Here is an 11,438-nt window from a genome sequence, read left to right as displayed (position 1 = left end):
CATTCATCACCAAAAAAAAAATTTAGAACAATTTCATAATTCCAAAAAGAAAAACTCCATGATATAACTTTATTTTTTTGTGAGTTCTTTCCTTTCCTGGGAACTCACTTCTTGATCTGTGAAATAGAGAGGATGGACTAGGTTTTATCTCAGGTGTCTTATAATTTGTCTTGCAAACTGTCTTGCAAACTCTAACTAGAGGTTTGCAAATTGGTATAACAAAGACCATGTTCTGCCTTCAGATGCAGTTTTGTTTGCCCTATCTGTGAAAACCATAAAGTGCTCTAATTTGAATTGATTAACAACATTTAAAAATTCAGAGGTTTCATGTAATAATCCAAATTTCTGACATCTTCTAAAAATATGCAGCCAATATAACAACACTGGGTTGAAATCCTCTATGGCAAGGGTTCTTAACCAGGGGCCCACAGATCCCCCGAATGGTCCATGGAAAGATTTCAGGGGGTCTGGAAGCTTGAATTGAAAATTCACAGAAACATTATTCTTGTGGGGATGTGTTGGTGTGGGCGTGATATATTTATTAAATAATGCACAGTATAGTGTAGACTTAGTAAGGGGTCTGTGGTTTTTACCTGACTGTTAAAGGGGTCCATGGAACAAAAAAGGTTAAGAACCCCTGCTCTATGCCCCATTCCAGACAATGCCTGAGTCCTCCAGCTTCCACCATTCCCACCAGTTTTGATCACTGACTCAAATCAAGTTTCAGCTCTTTTAAATATCATACACCTGTACAGGATGTTTCATAGCCTAAGCCATCTAGGCATTATGTTTTCAGCTCCTTTTTACCACTTTTAGAGTAGAGATGGCATGGTTCAAACTCTCTTTGCATCATTAATGGCATTATGTGGTGATGTGATGGTAATGGTGTAAGACAGAAACTGTCCAATCAAATCCTGCCCTGGACAAGAAAAGCAACACTAACCTTGGCTGCCTTGACTCCTCACACCAATTAACCAAGCACTGTCAACTGAGCTCACTGGCATGGGCAACCCTACCTATGGATAATCATCAGGAACTGTCACTGGTGTGTGGATAGGTCACATGAGTCCTTGCTCTGTGACTCTCAACAAGTCAGTAACTCATTATGACAATTTCTTCAGGTGTGAAATAAGTTGATTTCTCACTTAAGCAAGAACTTGAAAAATAAAATGCCCTGAAGTAATATGAATACATATACACAGGCTCATATTTAAATCTGCCATGATGTGTGTGTTGATGTTTGTGTGTACATGTACCTACCTCAGAGTGGTAAACATCTGCTTGCTTTAAGGTACATGTTTTGTGATGGCAGTTTCTGAGTCTACATCCAGAGTTAAGCCCAAGGATAGGGGAACTGTGCCAAGACAAAAAATAGGGAAAAACCTGGTATCTTGGTTCACCAGGCTGCTGTGGCATATGCCCCACAAAGAGTTGGCTTAATAATAGGAATCTTGGCTCAAAGTTTACAGGACCGAAAGTCTAAAATCAAAGCATCAACAAGCCCATGCTTTCTGTCCAAAGTCTGTAGTGTTCTGGTACTGGCTTGCTACTAATCTTGGTCTCAACTTCCACTTCCCCTTGACTTCTGGCTTCTAGCTTCTCTACCTGACCCTGAATTTCCTTTTTTTTTTTTTTTTTTTGCTTTTTTTAAAAATTAGGCCAGTAAAAAGAATTTATTGGGAAATGGGGGAAAGAACAGAGTTTGCTGAAAAATGGAAGAGAAAGATGGAAATACACACCAAGATTTGGTGTGGTCTCCTCTAGGCAGAGAGCCGAATTTTCTCTCTTAATCAGGCCTCCAGTCATACAAATTAAGGCCTGCCTTCATTCAGTTTGGTCACACCTTAACTGATAATATATCTTCAAAGGGCCCTATTCACACCCACAGGATTTCAGACCATGGCTTTGTTGGGGCACATAATTCAAACCATCACACCTGTGAATTGACACAGGCAAAACTAAGAACCTATTAAAAAAGGGTATCCGCTGCTGAAATCCAGGGCCTGAGGTGGAAGCACAATAAAGGATCAGGAATAGGCCTGTGGGTGTGATTTTGCAGGACCCTAATAAATGCTGCAAAATGCTGTCTGTCTCTCCTCCCAGGTGATGAAGATTTAGTCCCATGTGGTCTTAGAGGAGACGTTGATATTTCAACACTTAGCATTTGGAATGGCATTACAGCTCAGCCTTCCAATGAGACTCTAGCTTAAACTGTGAAACCACTCTCTGAACCTGACAGCCCTAACAGTTAAATGGTGAGGCTGACCCTTGCACACTGGGAATATTGGAATTTAATGGGCAGGCTGACCCACACACATGGAGAATATTGGGATTCAGACAACTTGGATTGAAATCCCAGCTCTGCCATATCCTAGGTCTGGCTGTTAGCAAGTTACCAACGCTTCATGAGCCTCAGTTTCTTCACCTGTAAGATGGGCTGATAATATTACCCTTATAGAATTGTGTGAGAATGAAGATATTCCATGTAAAGTGTTCACCGAACTTTCTCAACTAATATTCTTTTTTTACTACTAAATATTTTTAAATATTTGCCACCTTTATTAAGGTGTTTGATGAGCACTCTGCTCAGCACATTTAATATTCCAAACAACTGAGTTTATGCCATTTTAAAAATGAGGAATCAAAATCTCATCATATTTAGAAACTTATCCAGATCAGAACCAACACAAAAACCCTATCTAACTGCAAAGTGATGGCCTTATGTTGCTTCCATCACAGTCAACGACAGTGAGAAAAGTGTATGTGGAACAAGTCTCGTCTCATGTGGCTGAGTAAATGCATGTTTCCATATAGGAGTTCAATAAAAATTTGTTGCTGACAATGCGGATGACTTCTCAGTTCTGTTTACATTTGTAAAAGGTCAGTTTGGTTTTGATCTGCTTTTTTTCCTACTGAATTTAGTCATTCTTAAATTCACATCCTCTCCTAAAACCTGACTATATAATATCACCCTGAATGTTAAAACCTGGTAGAATTGAAGGGGACATTCATGCTGTTGAGGAGCAAACTGGCAGCAGCACCATCCAGAAGCGCTTTGAAAGGAACCTTTTGACTTGAATTCGTAAATTAGCAGGAACCGGAAGTCACAACAAGCCTGAGGATCAGAAAATTTAATGTTCAACTGGAATTTGAAACACAAATCTCCATAGGAACTAAACAGGCCATGTTTATCAGAAACTGACACCCCCATTTTGTGCTGGCCCCACCCCATCCCTCAGCTCCGACCTTCTTTTCTTTCCCTACTCTCCAGTCCAGCTCAGACCTTGGCAAATAGTCAAGGAGCAAACTGGAGAGATGAAAATTCTTTGGATGTCTGACCCCTTCCTGGCCGTTCAACCACACAAGCTATGAAACCCAGATTTTTGGTTTGTTTTTAAAGTTGCTTTTCTTTTCCTCTTTGCCCTCTAAGGAACTGCCTCTTTTCATTCCCTACCACTACAGAAAGAAAACAATCGAAAGCATTAGTATTCCTATGAAAAGGGGCAGTCACACAGGGTGTGACTGCAGGCCCTTCGTAACTGCTTGAGGATGCTGCCAGGGGCTGAGAAGGGACGAACTCCAATTGCTCCAGTTCAGAATAGTCCTGGCATGGTTAGATGGGAAGAGACAGAGCAGCGATTCACAGCAGGACGTGGTGCCTGCAGACGGACCATCCTCCCGGGACTAACTGGGGTGTCTTCACCAACAACATGATACCTGGTGTGCAAATCTCCTTTTAGAAATGCGTCGATTACACTGTGTACATATTTTCTTGTTGGCCTTTTAAGAACAAGTGGGAACTCTTACCTAACCTCGAATGTTTCCTTGTGTTGCTTTCAGGAATTGGGACTCTCACCCAGGACACACTATGGTGCTTCAGTCAACTAAAAGGCACTATGGAGATTGGAACCACAGAAGGTAGGAAAAAGCTCCACGTTATCTTTACCTTGCCTCCTGAGGGTTTGTGCTGCTTCCAGCTTTGTAAACTTTCATCCTTGCTTCCATGAATGTTAAGTCTCCACATATTCCAGAAGAGTGCTCTGAACCAGAAATGGATTTAATCATTTCTTTCTACCTCCTTTTCTATGGTGAAGCTTATTTTATTTCCACCAATGAGGCTTCACTAAAATGCACTTTCAGTGAAATAGGTTTACAGAGAGAGAGGCTAAACTAGGCAAGTCTCATTTCAGGATGATCTGTCGGCTCTGTAAAATTCTGAGCCAAACATTTCAAGTTATCTGCTATTAATCTCATCGTTCAGTTCTAGGTTGAAGATTCCTTCTACGCATGAAGCACGTAGGGAGAATTAAGAATTAAACTTTAGTCATACAGCTTATGGGTCCCAATATCAGTATATATTGGCCTTTCTGGTTCTCAGGAGATTTTTCTATTCCAGGACCCTTTACCTGAGATAATGCATTAGTTTTCCTCTTCCTAAGGAACTTTTTGTTAATTCTCTTCATTTTCCTCCCGTAATAAGCTGAGCCTGGAAACCTCCATGACTCTCCCAAAGGATGTCTACCTGCATTTCAGAAGAGCTAAATGATAAGCAATCAGAAGGAACTAGAATAGCACTTCTGGGTATTTTAAATCAAGGTTTAGCTGCTCTGGCAGATTGCTGTAGTGTTGCCTGAAACATATTTTCTTGCATTGATGGTTGGCAAAGATATGAGGTCTAAGACCAAATTTAATGGATGAAGTAGTGAACAGTTTACAGGGTTGAACTTTCATAAGGAAACTAACATTCATGAACATATGTGGACTTTGGGGTCATCCTAGCATTTTAATTCTGAGTAAAATATAATTTGAATAAAAATTATTTTGAGTCATTTGGAGGAAGTATTTTATTTGCAACCTTGCTGTAACCCATTTTTAGAGACTTAATCTAATGGTGGGCACCCAGAAGCCAAATGAATAATGTTTCAAGGGTTAAGGTAGGCACCCTAAAGTAAGTTAATGAATAAAACTATAAAATTACACTTTGGGTAACATCTACTAGTTTTTTGAGGCACCTGTAAGTGGAGACTAACAAACAATTTTCCTAAAGCACATATGTGGTAGACACAGGAGGTATTAATGGACCCATTTTACACTCAGCTAATTAGCAAATATTTTTGAGCATCTTCTATTTGGTAGCACTGTGCTAGATATTAGGGATAAAACAGAAAAGGTGGAAAAATAACCTAGTCCCTAACCTAATAGGTCTTGAACAAACTCAAGATCAACTTAATCAGTTGTTTTAAATCTTGGTTTTGCATCAACATCATCTGAGGTGCTTTTTAAACAATAGACTCCATTGTCCCCCAAGAAGTACTAAGTTAGAGTTTAGAGAATCAGGCTGATAAAATATGTTTTGAGGAATTCAGCCAGATGATTCTGATGTAGGGTACTGGCATTTGCGTTCCCCAGGCTAGGTGGGTTGTTTTAAGTTAACCATTATTCTCAGACTCTGGACTTAAATCTTATCATTCTGACTGACTTCCGACTATTTACAAGTTTTCTGTGTCCGCTCTAAGTATAACATATCAATTGAGGACTTACTATGAGGGGAGGGCTCTACTATGTGCTTTAGACAAGTTAATAACATGATGCAGGTACAGCATTTGACACTTTAAGAACTCAGTATTTGTAAGCTACTATTATATATATATTATTATTAAGCCCTCATTCTAGTGTAATCCTTGTCAAAACCTTGAGACAGGCAGTTTTATTCCTACTTTACCTGTGAGGATATTGAAGTTGTTTTTTTTGTTGTTGTTGTTGTTGTTGTTTTTTAAGATGCAGTTCTTTGCCAAAGGCCCCACAGCTAATAAATAGTTGAGTGAGGTTTCAAACACTGTCCATGGGACTCCAAAGCCTTGCTCACTCACCATTGTTTCAAAGACAGATTTCTGATTTAGTAGCTTTGGGATGAGGCCCTGGAATTTGCATTATTCATCTATGCCCTTAGATGACCTTCATTGATGCAGGTGAACTGAAAACAATGGTCCAAATGTTTATTGAATATGATAAATAAGGAACTTGCATGTACTAACTGTTAATTGGGTCATGGAGTCAGAGTCAGAATGATAGTCATTGCAGACTTTCATCTGGAAAATCTATTTCACAATGTTAAATCAAGGGAGAAATGTCTTTTAAAAGGAGAATCAGGTCGGTGGCTAACACACTGCCCCTCACCTCTAGGTTTCCTTTCCAGCACATCTTGGATGTCACTTAAACCTGCACTAATACTGCCTCAATGGCAGCTGAATATGTGTTGAGTGGATTAATGAATGACTTTCACTTACTACTAGAAAAAAGCAGCTTCATTTTTTTAATTGCCCTGATCTACCCAAGTTAGTCTTCAACACTGATCAAAGTCAGGTAAAAAAATCACTCAAGTTTTCACTTTCACTTCACTTATTCCTATTGTGGCATTTCCTTCCCAGTTCTACCAACCTTGGCCAAGATATTTAATCTCTTTGTGCTCCGTTTTCCTCATCTGCAAATTGGGATAATAATATAGGTACTCATTAGGATAGTTCTAAGGATTAGGTGGATGAAATACCTATAAAAATTTATTTATTTTATGTATTATATATTAATGTTTTAAATTGGAGAATTTGGGAAATGGGCAATCTTATACATTGCTGATTGCTGGTGAGTAAGTCACTAGCATCTCTCTAAAGGACAATTGATAGTTTAAATTAAAAAGTCTTAAAATAGGACCACATAAAATTGACAAAGGAATTCTTCCTTTAAAAATGTGTTCCAATGATATAATCATAGTAACTAATCATAATTATTGAACATTTTCTGTTTTCTTGATATTTTCTGAGTTCTAAAAATATTGCATTAAAATAGTATTTATCTTGATTACTGATATTGTTGGCACTTTACCTAGTCCCAGTACTACCTTTATACTATAATAGAAGGTAATACTTTTTAAGTATTTTGTAACGATCTAAATACTGGTCCTATTGGTATAATAAAATCTACTTTAAAGAACTGTTATAAGAATATTAAACAGCAATTTTAAACAACTTAGCACATAGAAAATTTTCAAGATCTATTTTGGAAGTAATGGACTGGATTTTAAGGATGAAGGAAGGTAAGGGATTAAGAGCACTCCCAGGTTTTGGTCTCGAGCAATTGGGTCATGTGACAGTTTGAAATTCTTTTCTGAATCCCAAAAAAAGAAAGATTATGTTTTTGAACTAATTCATTCCTGTGGGTGTGAGACCCTTCTGCTTGGGAGTGAAGCATGGCTCAGTTGAGTCTCTACCCTTTTGCAGGGTCTGCTAGAAACAGAGACACAGAAAGAGACAGACACACACAGAAAAAGGGAACTGCCTATTATGTTGATCCTGCCATGTGAGAAAGATGGCTGCAGGAAAACAGAGATGCCCTGACAGGCTGAGAGAAGTCGCAGAATCTAGAACCAGCAGAGCACAGAGGCACAGAAAGAGGCCACTGAGGGGCTGAGCCCATGGAGCAGCTCAAGGCTCAGGAAATGAGCCCTGCCATATGCCTGATGGCCACATGGCATGACACCAAGATCAACAGTAGCCGAATTTGGTGAGAAAGCATCTCTGACAATGCCTTGATTTAGACATTTCATGGCTTTGGAACTGTAGGCTTTTACTCCCAAATAAATTTCCTTTATAAAAGCCAGTCCATTTTTGGTATTTCACATCAGCAACACTTTGGCAAACTAAAAGAGGTCATTGATGGATGCCAATTATTGAGACTGGACAACCAGGAAAGGAAATATACATTTAGGAAGGAAAATCATGAGCTTTATTTTAAGCATATTAAGTGTAAGAAAGCTATTAGATTTCCTCGTATAGATGCTAAAACAGAAGGATATACGATTGTGGCTTTTTGGAGAGAGAGATTCAGAGATGACCTGAAACTTTCACCATTTCCTATTGGTTAGGATACCATCTAAGCACTTTTTGCTTAGTTTAATTCTTGGAAAACACACTGGTAAGTTCTGATTCACCATGTGTGATTCTTTTATTTGATTTGTCTAGTATGAACATTTCATATAATATATGATTTCTTCTCATGCAATTTCACCATTTCATCATTGATTCATTTTACGTGCTGGAAATTGCCCACTCTGGACATCAGACAATTTCTTGAGATTTGATGTATAATTCTGTGCATGAGAAGACCTCAGAATTATCTGGTGGGATTTCCATTTTTTTCCAGCTGTAGGGAAATGGTTCTCTTCCTGTTGCTTCATTTCTAGGTCTTTTCTTTGTTTCTTATTCTAAAGTCCTTTGATATCTGCCAATACGAGTTATTCCATCTAACTCACGGGAAATAACCATTTTATTTATTTTGTTTCACTACATGGGCTTAACCTTCTTTCCTTCCCCTCCCTCTGAAGATATCACTCACATAGAGGGAAGGATGAGGCAGTCTATTGATTTAGTTTTCTAATGAGAGAAAAACATCAATTTGACTGCCTGTGTGAGGCACATTCCATATACCTGCAAGTAAAAGCCAATAATTGTGAATGGTTTTCTAGCAAAGAGGAGTCCTTTACCTAAGACATTTGGAAGAATGGTTCATCATTGCACTGATGTTTGAGAAATGGAGGTATAATAGACATGGTTTTTCCAGCATCCTTTGTTTGATAATGACTGTTATAACCAAGAAAAAAGGAAAGAAATAAAGGAAAAATGCTGATTGTCTCAAAGCACTTGTGACCTTCTCATTTCAGAGTAAGAAGTCAGTGATTGACAAGTAACCTTTCTTGGATGTTTATGCAGCATAAATGCCACAGGATGATAGTAAATTCACCCCACAGATCTTTGCCTAAAAGATTTAAAAACCTTACTTGCCTCTCAGCTCCTATTCCTAGATATAAGGTGTAATCTCCTGTGATAAGAATCCCCATTTCAGGAAGAAGAGATCCTATCATTTTAGACAGGTGCTTTCTGGATTAACAACCCCAAGCCATCAATGTGTGGTTATTAATCAAGCACTGATTTGAAGTGTGTTTATCTCTAAATTTAAGCTTGGTTCAGCTACCCAGTATAGTCACTTTAGACAGGTCATTAAGTGATATCATCTTACCATGCTTATGACTCACTTGGGGAGGGTGTTAAAATGCATATTCCTAGGTCCTATCCCTAGAAATTCTGATTCAGTAGGTCTGGAACTTACATATTTCAAAGCATCCCAAATGGTTCTAACATAGGTGAGCTGAGAAACAGGCTGAGAAATTCTACTCTTTCCTTCCTAACTTCAGAGGGCTATTGTGAGAGCAGAAAGGATGGAAGATTAGACACTACTCTGAGTGCTTCTAAAGGTCATCAGTGATACCCAATCCCCACCCTACCCCCTCACAGACCAGCGCCATCCAACCTAACAGCATCACTGCACCACTGTCATGCCTATCCACTCAAAACTACACCCTTCCACCTTATCATAGATTTTGCCCAAATGGGCATTGGCTCACAACCCTCTACTCCTCTTCTGTATCCTGTAACCCTATTTTCCAGACTCTAGCTCTATGAGTCTCCTCAAATTGCTTAATTCATATCAATGAGGTCAAGTAATATTTGTCGTTCAGTGCCTGGCTTGCTTCTTTCAACATAAGGTCTTCAAGGTTCATCCATGTTATCGCAAGTGTTAATACTGCATTCCTTCTTACAGCTAAGTAATATTACATTGTATTACATACCAAAGTTTGCTCTCTAGTTCATCTGTTGTTGGACATTTGTGTTGTTTCCAACTTTTGGCAGTAGTGAATAATGCTGTTAAGAACATTGGTGTGCATATATCTGTTCATGTCTCTGCTTTTAATTCTTCTGGTTATATACCCAGGAGTAGGATTGCTGGATCATGTGGCAGTTCTATAGTTAGCTTCCTGAAGAACTGTCAGACTGTCCTCCACTGTGGTAGCACCATTCTGCATTCCCACCAGCAGTGGCTAATATTCCCATTCCTCCACATCCTCTCCAATACTTACAGTCCTTTGTTTTTTTTAATTGCCACCAGTATAATGTGTGTAAGATGATATCTCATTGTAGTTTTGAGTTACTTTTTCCTAATAGCTAGAGATGCTGAGCATCTTTTCATGATTTCTTTGGAGAAGCGTCTGTTCATATCACTTGCCCATTTTTTAAATGGGTTGTCTCTTTATTTTTGAGGTATATGATTTCTTTATATATACTGGCCATTATCAAATATATGGTTACAAAATATTTTCTCCCAATGAGTAGGCTGCCTTTTCATTTTCTTAAGAATCTACTTTGAGGTGCAAAAGTTTTTAATTTTCAGGAGATCCCATTTATCTATTTTTTTCTGTTATTGCTCATGCTTTGGGTATAAAGTTCATGAAACCATTTCCTAATACAAGATCTTGTAAATGCTTCCCTACATTATCTTCCAAGATCTTTATGCATGGGAGGAGGTTCGCCTAGAGCATACCTATAAGGCATATGAATAACTTCCAGTGTTCATGGGGCATTGTCACAGTGGGTGGAGATACACACAATACCCAAAAGAATATAGAATTCCCATCCCAGGGAGTTCTGCCACATTCTCTAATGGGACAGCAAGAATCCCCTGAGTATAGGGGCAGTGACAAGTAAAGGAGGATGGACCTTTAATGGGCCCTTGATATTGATGACTGTACTTATGAAGCTTTTCCTTTGAAGTTGAGACTTAGCCTAGTTTCATTATAGGTTGCCTAAGATTTACCTCCCGAGAGCCTCCTTGTTGCTCAAATGTGGCCTCTTTCTAAGTCAAACTGAACATATAAACACATTACCTTCCCCCCAGCTTGGGGCATGACTCCCAGGGATGAGCCTCCCTGGCACCAAGGGATTGTTACCAAGCACCAACTAGCAATGCAACTGGAAAAAGACCTTAATCAAAAGTGGGAAAGAGTAAAGACAAATGAGTTTATTTGGCTGAGACTTCAAAGTGAGTTGGGAGGACATTCCAGAAGTATGCTTATGCATGTCTCAGCAGGATCTCATTGACTGCCACAGTAAATATTGCCACAAATAGCAGACGCTCTGGAGACATCCAGATACTATAAACAGGGCTACCAGCTCAGGAATTTGGCACCCTTCCAGTGAGCCCTACTTTGGAATTTATACTCCCAAGTGTGAAAGAGTTGGACTTAGTTGTGGTTTCCCTATACATGGCTCTTCTGCTCCTTCAATTTGAACCTAGAGTTAGTACTAGAATTGATAGATTAAGAGACTTAAATCTTTGGGCTTTTTATGTGCCAGTTGGGCCCTGAATCTCAACAGAGTTGCAACACCTACTCCCCAGTTCACTGGACTCACCCAGGACAACTAACAAGATGATGATGAACAATGACCATCCCAAGAAACAGAGTCTACAACTGCAAGCAAAATAGTTCCATCTGCCCCATGGGATTTAAGCCCCCTCTCAATTAGAGGCAGAATCCTTAGGATTGGGGAATG

At 39.1% G+C, this 11,438-nt stretch overlaps 1 protein-coding gene across 2 annotated transcripts in view; it reads left to right on the top strand.

The window, feature by feature from the left end:
- Nucleotides 1-3,541: 3,541 nt before the first annotated feature.
- PPP2R2B (protein phosphatase 2 regulatory subunit Bbeta) overlaps nucleotides 3,542-11,438 on the top strand; it is a 497,691-nt gene continuing 489,794 nt past the window's right edge. Inside the window, exons 1-2 of one of the 2 annotated variants that reach the window (XM_058280410.1) lie at nucleotides 3,542-3,720; nucleotides 3,841-3,918. In XM_058280410.1, the coding sequence (XP_058136393.1) occupies nucleotides 3,618-3,720; nucleotides 3,841-3,918 (181 nt within the window). In that variant the 5' untranslated portion in view covers nucleotides 3,542-3,617. The remainder of the gene's footprint in view (nucleotides 3,721-3,840; nucleotides 3,919-11,438) is intronic. The other variant, XM_071210511.1, reaches the window with a different exon arrangement.

The sequence above is a fragment of the Dasypus novemcinctus genome, chromosome 2 (assembly GCF_030445035.2).
Source record: "Dasypus novemcinctus isolate mDasNov1 chromosome 2, mDasNov1.1.hap2, whole genome shotgun sequence".
NCBI classification, from domain to species: domain Eukaryota; kingdom Metazoa; phylum Chordata; class Mammalia; order Cingulata; family Dasypodidae; genus Dasypus; species Dasypus novemcinctus.
The sequence above is the reverse complement of the archived record's forward strand: the minus strand, read 5'-3'. Positions and strand labels throughout refer to the sequence as shown.